The sequence below is a fragment of the Bombus vosnesenskii genome, unplaced genomic scaffold, assembly GCF_011952255.1.
Source record: "Bombus vosnesenskii isolate JDL3184/JDL3185 unplaced genomic scaffold, Bvos_JDL3184-5_v1.1 scf7180000013295, whole genome shotgun sequence".
Lineage (NCBI taxonomy): Eukaryota > Metazoa > Arthropoda > Insecta > Hymenoptera > Apidae > Bombus > Bombus vosnesenskii.
In genome coordinates, this window is record NW_022882946.1 from 157,377 (window position 1) to 176,758 (window position 19,382).

Genomic DNA, 19,382 nt, shown 5'->3' on the forward strand with positions numbered 1-19,382 from the left:
GAACGAAATGATAGATTGATGCGCAAATCGACTAATTTAATTAAACGCCATCTCGTGATACGTAGAGGTATCATTTAAAATCAGTAGTTTTCCAGGTCTGTTTCGGCATTCGCTTAAAACGTAATCAACGTACATCAAGAATTGTGACGGGTTACGATTCATCACGATAGTCAGAAATAGGCAAGAGGAGCAAAGAGGACACGTAAAAGATGGCGGAAGCCGTTGTAGACGGGGCAATGTCCCGATTTTTTTGTCACAAATGCAGTATCGAAATTGAACGTTTATTACCTGTAAGTATATTTGTCCTTCTTTTCATATTAATAACTATACTGTTAAACATGACATTATGTGTAAAACCTCAAATTTTTTGTTCCGAGTTGTCCTTTGGTATCACGCGTAAAAGTTCTTTTCCTTCTACCTTCTTTTTTGTTTAATATAAAAATCGCACTAAACTATCGTCTTTTCAAGTACAATTAATCGCACAAATTACTATTGTCTCATTATCTTCTACATTTTTACTTTCACCATTATGTATCTATATTAAAATCAGTCAACGCTTGAGTATTGTAAAAGATAATGTTATTTTAATGTAAAACTCAATTAGATCGAAGAATATTTATTTAAAATGCTCCTATATATAAATCATCTCTCTTATACTTATTTTCTAGATACTTTTTTTAATATGTATACTTAATATTGATCATTGATTTCTTTAGGTAATATATTACTTTATTATTAAACATTGTACAATAAATTACATTAATTGTAACTAATATCTAATCTAAACAAATAAACACAAAAGTTATCGATACTTTATCTATTGATCTTTAAGTATTAAGTCTATAGGTGTATTTTTGACAGATACGCGAGAAGAAACATAGAAAGATTTAAGTTATTTCCTGTATATTATATTTATTCAAATTAATCTACGAAACAGATTGGAATCGTATTGTAATGACACGAATGATCGTTGTCGATTATAACTTGATATAATGTTTAATCTATTTTCTAGGATTACACGTGTCCAAGATGTTCGAGTGGTTTCATAGAGGAATTAGAAAGCGATAGCAGTGAGAGTGGATCTGGAATGCATATTACTAATGACACGGATGATGTAAATATTATTTCTCAGTTCATAATAGTAAATAACGTTATAGATGCATTATAGATGAAATGACCATTGTTTTTAAATCTTAATATTTTAATTTTGTAACTTCATTATATTTTGATGTATTTCATTATTGTTTTGATCAAATATTTATTATGTAGCTTTGGGAACGTTACGCAGATGTTCCTTTAAGAGGGGAATATGAGACGGAAATCTCCAATCAGTTTGAAACACCGTTTAGTTCTACACCTGTTAGAAATAACGGTCCTGCTGGTAGGAGACGAACTCATTGGTCACGTAATGCTCAAGATACACGTCGTTCTAATAGGTATATCACTTCTAATTTTTTAAAAGCTCACAGCGTTTACACGTTAAAATTTCTAATTAAATAATTAGTGCCATGTATGTATTTTTATGGTAATGATATATTTGATTATTTTAATGTAACGTAAGTGTAAAGTATATTAAAGACAAAAGTTATTTATATAAAAATGAAAATTAATAAACGTAATTAATTTATTACCGACTTCTGCGGTATGTATGGATATGATTGGTTATTTTTATGTTGAACAGCAGTCGTGGACGACAAGAAGTAATGCCTGTGTCTGTAGAGAATTTCATACAAGATTTTATACTTAATCTCTCAGAAGGAGTAGCACAAGCTGCACAACTACCTGTGTATGTATAATATTAATCTTTATTATACATTTATTCTTATTTATCTAATGTATACAAGCATGTATGCATATAATTGCTCAAGTTCAGAAGATTTGCAAGGCAAATCAAATCTTTTAACTTGTATAATATAAAAAAGGAAACCACACACTTTATGTAAAATTATTTTGAGAGAGAGAGAGAGAGAGAGAGAGAGATTTGCATGTTATTTATATAGAATATTATCCTGAGTGAATTCAAAAGCAATTTTCCAATTTTAGTTCATCTGCATGTAAAATATTTTTATTTGGCATATAAAACAGGATATCATGGTATTTATTAAGAAAAAAATAAGTATAAGCGTTTTAATAAGAATTTCAATGAAATTAGAATCAAATTTCAGTTAATAGTTTATTTTTAAGTATTACATAGAATATATAATTGTGTATGTAATGTTCACTTTCCTTTATATTTGTACATAATATTTTTTAAATAGCATATAAATAGATTAAGCTGATTTATGCGTATATATGCGTATGTTGCTCGTATATGAGCGTATGTTCGTTCATTTTACATGTTTATAATGGATTAAAATTTGAACAATTTCACACAAATAATCACATGCTATGTAATACTCATTTCATTCCTATAGAAAGGATGGAAATAACTGAATAAAAGTAGAAGTAACTTGAGAATATGTTACGTAGAAAAGATATTAATAAGCGGTATTAATGGAAATATATAAAAAATGACAATGAAATTTCGAAAAAATTATTATAACGGCTTATATCCTTTATTATAACGACTTTTATTTTCTGTCGAACATTGATTGAATATATATATATATATATATAAAATATACTATATCTTGTGTGTGTGTGCGCGTGTGTGTGTGCGTGTGCGTGCGTGCGTGCGCGCGCGTGTGCGTGTGTTAATACAAAATACGTTAAATTTATTAATATAAAATATGTTAAATTTATTACGTGAATTCAGGATCATGGATCATAAATTGAAAAATCATTTTTATTTAATTTGTATTGTGCCTTACATTGTTTCCTTGCATTATACCATATGAGTAAACATTAGATATGTATAAATAAACATAGAGAGAAGCACTTAAAAGCTTGTTCACCCAGGATAAAAGTCATTATTGCTTTGTTTGATATTTGGTATTACTAAAATAAAGCACAATAATGTAGATTCAATATTAGACTGTTCTTGGGAAATCCTGGAGATTATGTCTGGGGTCAAGATGGATTAGACGCGATTGTAACGCAATTATTGAATCAAATTGATGGAACTGGACCACCTCCCTTACCGAGAAAACAAATCGATGAAATACCAACTATAACTGTGAGTCAATGTCATGTGGGTGAGTAAAACGTGTACATATGTATATTGTAACTGTAACTCATAATTTAAAAAATTAATCTAAACATTAATAATAAATTATATTTTATAAATTATACATACAGATAGTAAACTTCAATGTTCCGTTTGTTGGGAAGACTTCAAACTTTCTGAACCAGTTAAGCAACTTCCTTGTTTACATCTATATCATACACCGTGCATTGTACCATGGCTAGAATTGGTAAGTTGGAAAAAAATTCGAAGAGTTCAATTTTATTTCGAGGTGGTACAAATGTCTTTTCATGATGTTTTTCTTTCTTTTCTTTTTTTGCATTTAGCATGGTACCTGCCCTATTTGTAGACAGCACTTGGGAAGTCAAAATTCAGCAGAAGTACATCAGGATACCGTAGGACGTAGCTTAGTCGCTCTCTTTAGGTATGTTATTAATATTTTACCTATATAAAGATTAAATTTTTTACTTAGACATAGTGATAACATAAACATAACGTAACAATTGATATTTTTAAATATATGTAATACATGGAAGTTATACATTTTAAGAATTTGAATATTCACATTATGTAGAAAGTATAAAAGTCTCATAGTTATATCTATTTACTTCTAGGGCAACCAACGAATCAAATAATACTAGAACATCATCACCTTCATCCTCGAGTGGTAATAACTCCAGTAGTAACTCATCGAGTGAGATTTGAGATTGATTATCCTGTCTTAATATTTTCTCTACCCAGCAGGACACGCAAATATACACACACGACATGCGTCTATTTTTCACTTTTTTCAAATTTGTTTCCTGGCACTGTTCACTCGAGCGATGCTCATATATATCAATATTGTATCTCGACACTAATATAAATTTCAAGCTTTATACTTCAATCAACAGTGTAATGTGAATCAAGAAAAAATAACGCAATATAAAATTACAACTTGCATGTGTTGCTTTGCATGAATTATAACGAGATATGAACATTAAGGGTCAAACGAAGACGTGCGTATTTATAGTTGAGATAATCATTGTTGCTATATATATGTATATATTTATTTACGCGCGCGCCTGCATATACACAATTTCATAGTTTGCAAAAATAAGTAAGAAATTTAAGAAGAATGTGTATGTTTCTTTATAAAAGTTTGAATTTGGATGTTTAATAAATTTAAGGTGATTACAACAATGTTTGCAAAATGAGAAACGAAGAAAAAACACTGTAACATAATCTAAGCATAGGAAGTGTGTTATATATAAAAATAATGGAAGAAACGTTAGTGGTTTTAATTGTGTACAGTTTAATTGAAAATTTATGCATCAATTTTCTTTCTGGCACACTCTTCTTTTTTTTTCTTTTTCATTCATATGATCTTGATTTTTTTATGCCGTTTAATTGTAACATACATGTACGAATGTTTCTTTGAGTTTTAAGAATTGTCAAAAAGTTAGCCATTAATATTCTTATTTACATTCTTTTCTTGAAACTAAGTGTTTGCACCAGTATTGTACTACAAATTGTTATCGATATATTTCATTTTATTTTGATCGTTAACAAATATCCTATAGAATTTGTGCTGGTGCATGAAATACACGCAAGAATTGGTTATGAAACAAAATTACAGAGACATTACAATGGAAGTTGTGAGAAATGGAAAAGTAGAATGGATCATGATATTTATGTACTTGTTTGAAGTTGTACTTTCTTTCTCAAATACGGTTATATACTATCCTATATAATTTATGTTACTCTTCTCATCATAAAATCGAGCATAAATATATTACATTAACTATTAGCGCAATAAACGAATTGTTTATTTATCATTGAATTGACATGGGTTTGGTACAGATGCAAATTTGATCGTTCGTAATTCGCAGCTGATAATCAGCTGAAATAAGTATCATAGATATATGAATAAAGTAGAGAATGTGAATAGCATTTAGATACGGATATGTATCATGTTAAACTTTATAGATTTCAATATAGTATACAATACAGGTAATAATTATCTGCAATATCAATATACATATAAACACTTCTTCAATTTGCCATATTACGTCATATACGTGTAATAAATTATAGTGTTGCTGTTCTTATAGATCAATGAAATTTGATTTGTTTGCACAGTATATATAATAAGATATAAAGAGTTCATTAATTCTTTATGTTGTCTGTTTTTAAATATGATAAGTGGAAAATTGATGAAACATTGTAATTGGGAAAAAAGATAATGTATTCAATTTACATAACTAAATATTATCTAATTGCAAAAGATTGTAAACAAACTTGAAAATAAATAAATGGTTTTTGTTGAAAAAAATCTAACTGTTACAGATATTTAACAGATAACATAAACTATATATATATATATATATATATATATAGAATACAAGTATAATGGCGATAATAGTAGTATCAGTAAATAGTATTAATAGGACTATCTTATTTGAGAAATATTCTGCATGCAATTAAATGTATATATAGGAGTTGTATAGATATTTTTAGTAAGCAGTATTCAAAATTGAGAATTCTATTAGATTATTATTAAAATACTGAACAATTTTCATCTATATTCCTTATTTTTATACGAACGATCCTAAATATTAGAAGATCTATTGTCTATATTATTAATAAAGTTATGCCAATTCATATATGTATAGGTCAATCAGTATGTGATTCACATACGCGCATGCGTGTATGCGATATACATACGATGCGCTATGCATAGATGAGTATAGTATCTTTGTGATAATAAAGTAATTCTTATAAAGTGCTGTAAAATAATGAAGTGATCATTATAAATATAACAATAAAAACAGAAAGAATGAACAAGTTGATATCTTAAAAGTTATTAAATCAGGATATGGTTACACAAGTTGTACAGTAAGAAAATAGGCGCAAAAAGAAATAGATAGATTTAGATGCAAAGTGTATTCAAACTAACATAGCAGATCGCTTCGTATAGAAGAAAGGGGGAAAACTCATGTTGATTTAAAGTTATATGAATTGTTTAAATTTTGAGTAGAATATGTTAGTAACATAAATAATGTTACAAATATAAGATTATCTTCCGTTTCTAACGTAAAATCAACCTTAAAACTTTCATCCTTACAAACTTAAATGAAATATGGATCATAACCAAGAGAATAGGGTTTGATCTATTTCTATAAAGAAAAAAATAGAAGGCACTTTTATGTTGTTCAGTTTACACGTACGTGTACATCAAGTGAAATGAATAATCTGATACATGTTCGTAATATTCGCAAGGGATGGCTGAAAAGGAGGCAAAGATTGAATACGTGACAGAACCTTGCCCTATTAAACCTCGTAAAATAGGTCCACAGAACATAGTATTACGCCTGAAACGTCGGGAAACATTTGGTTGTTCTTATCCAGGAACACACGTACACTGTGCTAGACAATTTTATCAAAATGTATTTCCAAATTTCACTGTTATGAATGTGGAGAAACCTCCATGTTTCCTTAGGAAATTCAGTCCTGATGGTCGTTATTTAATAGCATTTAGCGCAGACCAAACTTCTATAGAGGTTTATGAATATCGTGGTGCATCTGCGGCTGCTGATTTATTAGCAAATTGTGAAGGCGAATATATTGGTCATAAGAACGACGAATGTAGTTTCCAAATTAGAAGGAACATTTTTAGTCGATTTTTTAAGGTGTATTGTATTAATTTTAATCTTTTAATATCATAGCTTCATTTATGAATGATCAATTTTTATTAACTAAAATAAATAACAAGATTTATTACAATATTTATAGGCTAAATGGATTGTTAATGTGGTTCAAAGTAATGAACAGTTGAACAGAGAATGCAGTTTATTTACAGACGATGGCCGGTATGTAATTGTTGGTTCAGCTGCACATATTCCAGATGAATTGAGACCACATTTTTATCAGGTAAAGATGTTATCATATGGCTATTAGTTCTTAAATTATTAAGGATTGATAATATTAAATTTTATTCTTTAAGATTTATTCTAACAATGAAGCGCTGACTCCAAATCCTAGATCACCTCTTGAAGATTATAGCTTACACCTTGTCGATTTACACGGAGGGAAATTGTGTGATACTAGACATTTTAAAGTAGATAAAATATATTTGTCTCATAATCAAGGCAAGCATAATCTTAATTAAATATTGCTCATGAATAACGTGTCTATTTCATTTATTCAAATCAATCAACAAACATTTTTATTTATGTAGGTCTTTACCTTTATAAAGATATATTGGCAGTACTGTCTGTACAACATCAAACCATTCATATATTTCAAATCCTTGATGGAATGTTTATCAATGTTAGAACAATAGGAAGGTACCACTTCTATAAAAAGACATTTTTTGTTTTAAATTTATTTTAGTAACTATTGTTGCATTATCAATAACTGACTTTGGTTGGGAACAGGTTTTGTTTAGAGGATGATGCGTATTTGGTCAGAAGTGCATGTCCAGGAGTGAACTGTCGTCCGTTTAGAGATGTCACAATAAACTGTCTTAAACATAAATTATTAGTTTATTTGTACAAAAGGGCGGCATATATTAGCGATACAACAAAGGATCCATATGAGTTGAGACGTTTTTATCAATATTTTGACCAAGTATTGTATAAAATTTGAATACGTTTATTATAAAAATCTTAAGCATAATGGTGCTCTGAATATATGTTATCATAATAAATTAATGTTTCAGTTAAACGCATTACGAATGTGGAAAATGCAGTTATTAGATACAAATCATGTTCTTGTGAGATTCGCAAGTGAAGAAGTGGCGACGCTTCAAGCAAACGAACCTAATGTACAACCTGCACTTCTGGTAGTTTATGATATGGTCACTGCTAAAATATTAGCTGCATATGATAACACATCCACACAATTATTAACACAATTTGAAAACTTCAGTGATTTCTTCAGGAATGCTAGAATGAGTGGTGATTGTCAGTATATGTGTTCTCCATCTAACAATATATATGCAAGGTATAATATTCACGAGAGTACAGCGTAATATACAGGATATCCCAGTATTGTGAAACAAGATTAAATGTGTGTGTGTGTGTGTATACACATAGATTTTTCATCATTTTCGAAATATGGAAATATTTTATTTCGGATGCCAATGTTCAATTCTTGTTGTTCGAACGCCCAAAGAACTGAACATTCCCTTTCGCATACACATATACTTTAGTCATATAATTTAGGGACACTCAACGTAATTATCAATCAAATATAGTTTATATGTTTCAAAGTACGATTCAAGGTGTTTCACATAATGTGACAACTCTCGGCAATTGGCGTCACTCATGTGAGTTAACACCAGAACACTAGCGCTTTGATGCTTAAAGCAACAAATGGTGTGCCATCATTTTGATACGTGAAAAGTGAAATTTTTATAATTTTTATTTCACTACAATGTAAGAATTGTTAATAATTTGGCGAGATTTTTCTGATTTCAATTAAACTGACCAAAGTCGAACTTCACTTTTAGGATTAGAACTACCAGAATTTTTGAATGAGGAAAATTTGAGGATTCGCTGTGCTAAAAATTATAAAAATATAAACCTATCTGCGCATATATGCAAAAACAGAAGAAATAGTTTGTTTAATTTGCACAGGATAAAAAAATCAGTTGCAATCAAATTATAGATGACACGCTATATAACTCGACGTTTCAATCTTCACTTGGTTATTTTTTTGGGAAACGCTATTGTACTTTCAAATGTTCAAATAACTATCTTCTCATCTATTCCTATTTAACTATCAATAATTCTTTAAATAATTCGATTTATGACTTATTTATGGTTTTATATTATATATATTATATTATATTAGTTAGAAAAATGTCGCTGGATCATTAACACTTTCTATGTTGTGAGAAAAAAAAGGGAGTTATATAAATTTCATTTTTTACAGATAGTATCGTTTTCATTCTTATTGCCTGTCCTTTTGGACGTCGCATCCAGCGTGACCAAGTTCGAGCAATTACTGATAAGGAAATGCGCCAGTGGTGTGCAAAAATACCACACAGTTTTCAAAAATATTTAAAAAATAGTATTAATCCATAATTTTATTACAGATTGTTACAACAGAGATTTAAACAAACAATAATAAGTGCCAGATACGGTGGTGTTACAGAAGCTACGAAAAGATTACTTGCTCAATTGCCTATATGCGCTCAATCCTACTCTAGTTCTCCGTACCTTGACTTATCCCTATTTTGTTACGATGACAAATGGGTATCTATGATGGAGCGTCCCAAAGCTTGTGGCGAACACCCTATACGGTATAGTTTCCATTTGACTTTTGATATTTCTGGGAATTACTTGCTAAATCTATGAAATGTATAAATTTCATATGAAAAATTGCCAAGGGTTATTAAAATTACTTCCACGTATATATATGTTAATATGTTGTTCTTTTTGTAATGATAATTGATACTTAAACGCAATTATTTAATGCTATTAATGCTGTTACATTATTTTTAAAGGTTTTACGCTCGTGATTCTGGTCTTTTAAAATTTCGAATGTATGCGGGAATGTTAGGTCGTACAACACCTACAGCTGCGAGACGACTAGTTGCATTTACCTTCCATCCAACAGATCCATTTGCTATTTCTGTTCAACGAACAAACGCAGAATACATCGTCAGTTTTCATGTTAGGCACGTTTAACTTTTCATCGAAGTATTTCAACGTATTACATTTTTCCGATGAATACGATCTCATTGTACAGTTTCAATAATAATCTTAACTTTTCCGAACTGAAGAATTATTAAAAAAAAGTTGATGTATATGTAAATAATTTTATTACGAAAGTACGATTAATTGGATTTTGTACTTCGTTGATACTTCCCTTACTCTTCATTAACAGTAGAGCTTCGTATAATCTTGGATATAACATTCTATGTTCTATAGTCCTCAGTATAATAAATATACGTTATATAACTTTCACGAGTTACGCATACATTATATGAAACTGTTGTCAGCCATTCTATTAATGAAGCAATTTCAAATGATCAAGGTATTAAGCCATTTGGAAATATGTAATTTAGTGTTACAATATTTTATTATATACTGACTGATATTAAATTTAAATGTCGAAATCTTTTTGTTACACGAATTTTAAAAATTTGAAGTACCATACATGTAATAAAAGTATGTACGTTATAACGAATAAGTTAAAGTCTTTATTATGTGCCTAAGTATTTAATTGCACCGTGATATTTTCCTCTCTGTTATAATCTAATATAAGAGGTAAAACTTTATATTCTTCAAAATTTAATATTTTTAGAAATTGTTATACCGTTTAGAATGCAATCAACTATTCAATGCGTATTTGAATTAATAGGGTCAAATATATTTTATATTTTCATGGATATAATTTCACATTCAAATTTGAAGTCTTTTTATTTGAATAAAATTATCTACAAAATTGTGCGTGTACACTTCAGCCGACTACACATGTAACTGCATACTTGAGCGTTATTATACACGCACAAATTTATTATACAAGCATACTTGAATAGTGCCAGTGTATATGCTTGAATTATGTCATCGAAAGACGAGGTGAAGGCTGATTATACGTATAAACAAAACAGTTTCACCTGTTATCATGCCGAAGGCCGGAGACCAAAAGTAATTATATTACAAACGAATCTTACAAACGAATTTTAACACTGTCCTGCCGAAACACAACCAGCCGCTATATGGTTAAATACAGCAGTTTTCGGTTCGTTTTTATGGCTTTATATCTACGTCATGGGGTACAAAAAATGTAATTATGCCCTATTATCGAGTTCGATTAGTATTAACAAAATATGTTGGTCTGCCGAGTATTGGATCTCGTCCCGCTATCATGATCCTCTGGCAAACTATAAACAAATTGACTTTTTACAGCCAGCTAGTTACGTCATTATCGAGTACAAGGTCGTAATAAAGCTCATATTAAAATTTATAATGCCCACTTTACTTTGGTAAATTTACTTAATGCATATGTATATCTGATACGATCGAATTGCAATGGTACGCGTTCTTCAATTCGCTAAATCTGATATGGTAAAAACGTTCTTTTTATATCGTAAAGATACCATACCCAAGTATCCTTTCTTTTTCTCTGTTAGTATCACATTCACAATTACACATATTACCATATAAATTCTTTAAATAAATATTTTCGTATAGACAATTTTAATATCTGATGTTGTTTGATATAATCTGACGTATCTAAGGTAAAATAAATAGGAAGTAGAGTAGAGCAATTAATGGGAAATATACAGCGCCATCTATTCTGTACGCTATACTATGATGCTGTACCGATTCTAAAGGGGGACGTATTGAAATGCTTGAAGAAGACATACGAAGCCATGCTGGATTTTGTATAAAGTGAAGTGCTTGATAGTTACACTTGATGTCTTTTATATGCATATTTGTAATCGAATAAATAGAATTTTGGATTTTCGCGTATATATGGTTCAATACATAAAGAAGAGAAAGATGTGGTAAAGGAAGAATCGATTTTCGATAATTTATGATCTTTCTATGCGAAGACGGCCAGTTTATATTACTTTGACCCCAAACACGTAACTTAAAACTCTGTAGGTAATTTCTGTAAAGTTGGTACTCGTTTTGTAATTATGATATATGTAATTAATACATGGTGCATTTGTATTGATGCATTGTATATATTGTAATTGAAAATTATATTCTGAGGGTTATTTGCACGTACGTATTATATTGTATTGTATTATTATATATGGTATGTGCGTCGATCGGAACACAAGTTACATATACATATACATGTACCATATTCTAAGATGACGGAAAAATATATAAAGATCTAATTTCAACTAATTTTGAGCTTAAACTTTAGAAATTAACTGGAATTTAAAAGAATTACTATGCAAAATATTGTACGAATAGAACATTATTACTTTTAAAATGAACAGTATATAGCATTTCAAAATTTATATTGCATCTTAAATATCTAACTTTTTGTTTTGTTGCAGTGTCATAGAATGGAGATTATCTGTATTTTGGAAGAAAATCGCGCTTGGACAAATCATTCGTAATGGTTAAAACGTGTCATGAAATAATTTAAATATCGATTTAATATTGATATTTCCTAGTAGTTATTACTATTTGTCTACACATATGTAGAAATAGAAATTTATAACCATATGGGGTTGTGAATGAAAGAACTTTTCTCTATATATATTTTTAGATGCTAATCTTTATGTTTAAAACATATCGAATGTAATTACGTTTGATGATTGTACGGCTGTTGCAAAAATGAATATTGATAAGTCTACAGAGAATTACGAGATGGATCAAAAATGCTTTATAGCATGGAGCCCTCTAGAAAAGAACGATTTCTCATTTAAACATAGATATATAACATGTAGTAGATCAGTTCCACATAAAAGCAAACGTCTTGCTAAGTACAGGCTGAGTCGATCCTTGAATTTTGATGCGAGTGCCTGTAATTCCAATTCAGAAAACAGTTCTTTCGAGGAAGACAAACATTTATCTAGATCTGCTAAGATAATGAGAGCTTTAAATTTCAATAGTAGTCCTTCCTATTATGGAAAAACAAAAATCAAAAAGTCATTAAATTTTAATTTAACTCCTAGTCCAAAAAGTTTTAGGCACGCGAAGAAAGGTATACGAAAATCTTTGAGCCTGAACTTTAGTTCTCCTCTGTCTGTTCCTAATAAATTTTTGAATCTCAATGACAATCCTAGCGAGTCGGCAAATAGTACTTTATTATTTTCATCCTCTGATTCAATCGACGAAAACCAAAATGAGACACCATTGCAACAAAGTACAAAGGAGCATGAAATGCTGCATTACTCTACACCTAATGCGAAGTATACTAGAAAATCGTCATGTCATTCAGCAAGTTTTACACCATTACTACGTAGTCGATTGAAGGAAACCATCGACAACATTGTTTATGTCGCTGCGACACCCAATTCGCAGTCATTAAAACGTGTCAAAGGCAGAACAAAATATACAAATAATATTACCATGAATACTTCGAGGAACCTTCTTCATGAATTTCACGATAAAGATGACAATAGATCGTGCACACCAAAAAATCTAATTTGTATAATTCCAGAAAGTATGAGTGCTATTAAAAGAAGTCACAAGAAGGTAAGGAAAGAGAACTCGAGAATATCTTTCTCTTAGTTAATAGCTTTTGTCTCTTAAGAATTAAAAATAAATAGTTATATTGTTTATGCATTAACTCGAAGTTATCACTAATTTGTACATTGTAATATTATACACAGGAAAGATCGTCAAGGCGCAGCGATGGCTATACAACACAATTTACAGATAGTTTTGTAAAAAACGAGAGCGTACTTCAAGATAGATTTAGTCAATATAGTAAACAGATTGATCAGTTTCAAGATTCTAGATCGGATATAGAGCAATGTGCTAATAGAAGTTCTAATGAATTGGTATTAAGCCACTCCGAAGATGATATGTCAGATACAGGTTCACTTTTTGACTACACAGAAGAACAGAAGCATATTTTCGAGGAATCTAAAAAAGTATCTGAGTGGAAGTCGAATTATACTAGTGTTATACCCAAAATAGATAAATTTGATGTTAAAGTAAAATTGGAGGAGAGTGCGGACAGTTTTTCGAGAGCTGACACTCCTGATCGTAGCAATATGGATGCAAGTAATTTATGTAACGAAAATATCGATTTGGCTGGTAGATCGGTAACTCCGGAGCCGGTGAAAGAAACTGTGTCAGAATCGCAGAAGTCCGTTACTCCTGAGAATCGTATCAACATTTTACAAACAATCAGTAAAGATTCCATAAAAAAGTCTCATAAAAAAATTAAAGATAATAATAAAAGGAGATTGTTCAGTCCAAAAGTTTTACAAGATAAACTCGATGCTATGGAAAAACAAGAGAATGCAAAATGTTCGGAAAACTTTGAACAGTATGAAAGTACAGAAGAAAATAAAATATCCGTAGAGGTGAATAATCCTGATGTATCAAGAGACGAGCGATCATCTACTCCTGACAAGGTGAGTTCTAGCAGACTTTTATTGTCGCAATTTAGTTCTGTCAAAAAGTCCCATAAAAAGGACAAGCATAACAAAATATTATGTGGATTTTTAAAACGACAAGAATACTTCAATAAAGATATGGATTTAGTAACGAATAACAAATACGAGCAACGAACATTTAATGATGAAATATCCGAATGTAAAAACAGCATTGAAGATTTTCCTTCGGATTTAGATGTTGTTAGAAATATTGAGGATTCTACATCTTTAGTGGCATCTGCCAGCTTAAGTTCTTCTCTGGATAAATTATCTCCGAGCAAAAGGAAGAAGCCACAGAATATACCGCTGGATCATGAGAAAAATGTGTCATATGATTTCGAACTACAAGAATTGGATACATCGAAAGAAGAATTTAAAATTTTCACGCCTCTTAAAAGGAAAAGATCATTATTTGCATTTACAGTTGCTAAGGAATATACGCATTTTTACGATTTAGCATCTGAAAAAAATGAGCGTTCGGATGACACTGTGGGGAGCATTAGCTTTTCACGGTGTTTAACACCTGTACTAAATTTTCCAAATAGTTGCGTAAAGGTAGAAAAAGATGATATAATAACAAAGTCCGATGACAATGCTGACAATGGAAATGTAGAGGAGGTATACGATTCGAATTGCGATTCGAACGATGTAACGGGCAGATTGACTCCAAGAAATATGTCAACTACAGAATTGTATCCTAATCTGGATTCCATTAAAAAATCTCACAAAAAGAATAAACGTGGAAACAGCTCACGAAAAATGTTCAATGCAATGAAAAATAACCATTCCATAGATGAGAAACATGAGACATCATTAGAAAGTGTTGCGAATGAAATGTATAATCCATTAGAATTTTCAAATGATTGCGTTATCGCTGATGATGTGATCAATAAGCCGATGTACGACAAATCGGTCAATAACGTGGAAAATTTGATGAACCATACGACTGATGATAATCAGAATTGTCCAAGTACCAGCGCGGAAAATATATCAACGACCGTGACACCACCGAATTATTTAAAGACGAAAGCTTATATGAAGTTGTTACAGGAAACTTCTATCAAACGATCACATAAAAAGAATCGAAATAAAAGGAAACAAGAATTGGTAGTCGATACGAACGAGTTATCGGACGATGGATCAATATTTGGCGATGAAGAGAAGTCATGTTTCATCGAAGATAGATCCGCGCATGATTAATAATAATCGAGTTGATGAAACGATTCTATACGATACGTTTTTAAATGTAGCCTACTGGTAAGTGCAGCTGTAACGATCATTACATAACGTGTACGTTGAAACCAGCTTATAAACATTTTGTACAAGAAGCGTTTGAGAACCTTGCAGAATTATTTTTGTAACTAGAAAGTGTACATTTAACTAAATCTTAAAACTTTGTTCGGTTCAATTCAATCATTATCTGTAATATGATCTTTGTTTTTCGTTCTATAAAATTTCTAGTGTGTAACATCATACGAGCTGCATCGCGTACATCATCCATATAGGTATATGTAATTAGTTTACTATTGGATATACATTTATTAGAAGCGCTCGTGTTATATCGTGGAATCGAACGCGTGCACTGTGTATCAGAAAAGTGTCAACCTATGATAATACTACACAGCCGTGTTACACGTTTCTATATTATTATGTGAATTGAAATTGAATTATTTATATTGATTCTATGACCCTTTGTTTTCGAAATTTTACTTGCTTTTATATGATTACCTATTCTAATATATCCTTTATTATTACATATATGTATTTCTCGGATATGTTGTTAATAATGATATATGTATATGTAAAGTAATACAGTATAGAAATAAGTAGGATCTCCTTCTTAGCCTTGTTAGTTGTTTCTCTAATATCTGCAACATTAGTCTCGTACAAATTTCGTTTATTTTCGTTAAATCATTTGTTCGATTCATCGTTTCGGATAAATATAATATAGTATCTTGTAAAACGTCACATTTTATATTGACAATGCACGATATCAGTAATTGTTACAATATTTGCTTATGTTAAGGGTGCAAGACGATTTATTAATTAAGCTAAGTACGACAGTTGTTATAACGACATCTCGAAATTGACATTAACGCTAGTATATATATTTCTTTCCTTTTCTCTGTTCCCTTTCTTTATTGAATTTGTCATTTTTTATTTTTTCTGTCCTCGTTCGTGCTTTCCTTCCTTTCCTATTTTAACAATCTTACTAATTTTAAATACATCTTATTAACTGGTACTACTAGGTAATAGTAAGGAAAATAAAATAAAACTGATAAAATAATAATAAATAGTAAAATAACGAGGGGTAAACTTGAAAGATATTCATCTTTGTGGCAATATGCGCGTGCATTATGATACTGTGTATAGTACATATATGATGGTGATACAACGTAGAAATGAACATTGTGCAATTGTGCATTAAGTTCGAGTTTCTCGCTTGTATTCTCGCCTATAATGTCTTCCTTTTCGAATGTGTACACGCGACGTGAGAACGAGATTAAGATAGTATTAACTACACTCAACGAGTAAATCTTCGAATATAAATTAATATACGTGATTTGTACATGATAAAAGAACTGTAAAGGACGATGTTTAGCCTACTTAAGTACGAATCTCATTTGCGTATGCACAAATTTGACGTAAGATTTCTTCCAATTAGTATCAGCCATTAGTAGTAATGAAAAAGCAACCGATATCGTACAAAGTTTATGGAACTTGAAGCTTATTCCTTGAATTCTATTTCTATGAGATTTGAAATAAATATCGATATAAACGCCTGCATATAGCGTATAATTTCGAACCTTTGAACGTTATATACGCGCGAGTAATGTAATTGACTTTTGGATTAGAAATAATAAACGACTGAATTGTTTACTGTTCGGACATCTTTGCGACGATAATCGTAAGTTATACCTATTTTCCATTAAATTTTAATGACAATTTATATAAATACGTAAGTTATGTTTATCTGCGCTTGGCATCTCAATGTTGAGTTATTTGATCATAAGGTGACTTCGATGTAATGTCTTAGATCAAGATTTTTTATAATCTCGCATTTCAAATGAATTGTTTGAATACCATGTTGAAACTGAATGCAAAATAAATAAAGTAAGGAGTAATAACAATAAAATCTATAGTAAGTAATATCAGTATTTTTCTTTCTTTTTTCACCTCACAAAATCGATTAGCAATCGCTGTTGCAAGATTAATTTGCTTCTAGTTGAAATCTTAATCTGCCTGCTGAGAAACCTTTAAGAAAAGTTTTAAAAGTTTCATCTTTGTTTACAGTTTACATCTATCTTGCAACATCATTCGTCATTTTTCCCATTGTATTATTATCGCAATTTTCTTATTGTTCTAAGATGAAAATTCGTTGCATCATTAACGTTGTTGATATTTTCATGCGACACAATTATGTTAGAAATCTCAACTAAGTTAAACTTAACCGCTTAAAAAGATTTACGTGATACTTTCAATCAGGCCATTTTTTTGAAGCATGGTATATAGTAACATTGTTATATTATTGATACGATTTACAACTTGTCAACCATTTATAGTTAATAAATTAAAGTATTTAAAATAAAAATTTTTATGTTTATTTGCCTGTATTTGATGTTGCATTATTTTTCTATCGTACTTTATACTATTTAACGTGTCTCGTTGATAGATATTTTTATTCTCCTTTCTGGATGACAAATAATATTTCGTTAATACGCAGAGCAACGATGAAAATAATTTCTTTCACGATTTCTCAAATAAATGATAACCCGTACTTATAGCTAGTTGAATATATTTATGATTATGGCAACCCCGTTTTGACCATTTTCTAAAAATCATAATGTTACGGAGGCTGTGAATCGGACGTGCTACTTGAGAATGCACGAAATCTCGAGAGCCCGTCTCTCGATCTCGATCTCGATCTGGATCTCGATCTCGATCTCGATCTCGATCTCAATTCAATACTAACGCATACGCTGCTGCAACGGACGTAGAATTATAGGCAGAATTCGCTGTAGTGGTATCGGCAGTGTTTTCCGAATATCTCGAAGATTAGGGTCGATCATAGGGTCGAAATATATTCGAAAATCATCGAAATCGTCGAGGGAGTGATCTTTCGGCGACGATCGTTCGCTCAATTTTCCGATCAATGTGTCGAATACGAATCGATAACGAAGGAAGAATCGATGGAGAAATCATTGGATAATCACTGATAATGAAAAGAATCGCACTGTAATTTGTAAATGAGTTATGTACTGACAAAGAGACGCACGTCCGTACCACTTAACTAACAATAAGAGTTAAGCTCGCGCGCGAGTGCCAGTCGGATGTTCCTTATACATTATATGCATTTATATCCGGTGACATAGGTTAGCCGAAGGTGATGATTTTTGCCGATGTGATGAGAAGTGATCTTTTCATTATAACAGAATCATACTTAATAATTTAAAGATTTGTATGGTAAGTCGACGCCTCCAACAATTTATTACAATAATTATTTTTACAATTTTTGTATTTTTTGATTTAGAAGCGTGTTAGCGTCACTTTAAATATTAAATGCCGGTTTATGAGAAAAATTTTATACTGGTCAACTAGAATGATCACCCATTCTAAAGGGGAAAGAACTGACATATATATAATATTTCAATTTGTAATAATTACAGATTATCCGGTAGGGTTTCGTCTATTTGAACCAGTGGTGCGACGACTACTTACGTCCTTGCTGCTTATGATTTTTTGTTCATATAATATTTAGAGTAGTTCGCGTTCAGATAAACGAGTTCGAGAAGTTGAACGACCAGAAGTTTACTTAATCGAGTACGAAAGCGATTAAAGAACGAGTACGAAGCAGTAAAGCTTTGTTCGATCAAACTGACTATGCACGACAATTACGATCGTCGTACGATTATAAATCGTAGAGCGCGTAGGAAACACTCCGATTTTTCACGAGGTCGGTATTTCAAAACGTGAGGGGACACCGAATATCTATTTCGCATAATGTCAGCTTTATCCTGTATGTTTAGTCAATGATTTTATTCGCAAAGATAAATTTGACGAGTTACAGTCGAAATTTAATGAGCATAGTAATTCCGATTTTTACTAATTATTAACAAACGATATACACAAATTAAATAATGTCGGAGAAGATTTATTGAATATATATATATACATATATATATATATATA

General features: G+C 30.7%; 3 protein-coding genes across 11 annotated transcripts; all 3 read left to right on the plus strand.

The window, feature by feature from the left end:
• On the plus strand, positions 1–4,913 carry LOC117233417 (E3 ubiquitin-protein ligase RNF126). 4 transcript variants are annotated; one of them, XM_033493714.1, is made up of 8 exons: positions 1–290; positions 1,013–1,114; positions 1,270–1,436; positions 1,682–1,786; positions 2,962–3,134; positions 3,238–3,353; positions 3,451–3,548; positions 3,739–4,913. In XM_033493714.1, the coding sequence occupies exons 1-8, from the start codon at positions 210–212 to the stop codon at positions 3,827–3,829; spliced, it is 933 nt and encodes a 310-aa protein (XP_033349605.1). In that variant the 5' UTR covers positions 1–209; the 3' UTR covers positions 3,830–4,913. The 4 variants fall into 4 exon arrangements, with proteins under 4 accessions (XP_033349605.1, XP_033349607.1, XP_033349606.1 ...); XM_033493716.1 differs by having other exon boundaries at positions 2,974–3,134; XM_033493715.1 differs by having other exon boundaries at positions 1,685–1,786.
• Positions 4,914–5,799: 886 nt separating this feature from the next.
• Positions 5,800–19,380, plus strand: LOC117233416 (DET1 homolog). Of its 4 annotated transcripts, none has more exons than XR_004493310.1 (8): positions 5,800–6,795; positions 6,899–7,036; positions 7,110–7,254; positions 7,344–7,452; positions 7,543–7,735; positions 7,827–8,110; positions 9,207–9,529; positions 19,366–19,380. XR_004493310.1 is itself a non-coding variant. In XM_033493712.1 (8 exons), exons 1-8 carry the CDS (start codon positions 6,388–6,390, stop codon positions 9,799–9,801), a joined length of 1,668 nt encoding a protein of 555 aa, XP_033349603.1. In that variant the 3' UTR covers positions 9,802–9,918. The 4 variants fall into 4 exon arrangements, 2 of the variants coding, with proteins under 2 accessions (XP_033349604.1, XP_033349603.1); XR_004493311.1 differs by lacking the exon at positions 19,366–19,380 and adding an exon at positions 9,044–9,137 and having other exon boundaries at positions 9,207–9,347; XM_033493712.1 differs by lacking the exon at positions 19,366–19,380 and adding an exon at positions 9,618–9,918 and having other exon boundaries at positions 6,388–6,795; positions 9,207–9,413.
• On the plus strand, positions 11,136–17,342 carry LOC117233414. 3 transcript variants are annotated; one of them, XM_033493706.1, is made up of 3 exons: positions 11,136–11,727; positions 12,135–13,281; positions 13,419–17,342. In XM_033493706.1, the coding sequence occupies exons 2-3, from the start codon at positions 12,418–12,420 to the stop codon at positions 15,390–15,392; spliced, it is 2,838 nt and encodes a 945-aa protein (XP_033349597.1). In that variant the 5' UTR covers positions 11,136–11,727; positions 12,135–12,417; the 3' UTR covers positions 15,393–17,342. The 3 variants fall into 3 exon arrangements, with proteins under 3 accessions (XP_033349597.1, XP_033349598.1, XP_033349599.1); XM_033493707.1 differs by having other exon boundaries at positions 11,136–11,723; XM_033493708.1 differs by having other exon boundaries at positions 11,723–11,850.
• Positions 19,381–19,382: the final 2 nt, after the last annotated feature.

Bases quoted from the DNA above. Each gene is read 5' to 3' on its own strand.
- LOC117233416 (XM_033493712.1), top strand. From the start codon at position 6,388: ATGGCTGAAAAGGAGGCAAAGATTGAATACGTGACAGAACCTTGCCCT. The intron at 6,796-6,898 runs GTGTATTGTATT...CAATATTTATAG, and splicing joins TTTTTAGTCGATTTTTTAAG to GCTAAATGGATTGTTAATGT. The intron at 7,736-7,826 runs GTATTGTATAAA...TTAATGTTTCAG, and splicing joins TTTATCAATATTTTGACCAA to TTAAACGCATTACGAATGTG.
- LOC117233414 (XM_033493706.1), top strand. From the start codon at position 12,418: ATGAATATTGATAAGTCTACAGAGAATTACGAGATGGATCAAAAATGC. The intron at 13,282-13,418 runs GTAAGGAAAGAG...TATTATACACAG, and splicing joins TTAAAAGAAGTCACAAGAAG to GAAAGATCGTCAAGGCGCAG.
- LOC117233417 (XM_033493714.1), top strand. From the start codon at position 210: ATGGCGGAAGCCGTTGTAGACGGGGCAATGTCCCGATTTTTTTGTCAC. The intron at 1,115-1,269 runs GTAAATATTATT...TTTATTATGTAG, and splicing joins TTACTAATGACACGGATGAT to CTTTGGGAACGTTACGCAGA. The intron at 1,437-1,681 runs GTATATCACTTC...TATGTTGAACAG, and splicing joins GATACACGTCGTTCTAATAG to CAGTCGTGGACGACAAGAAG.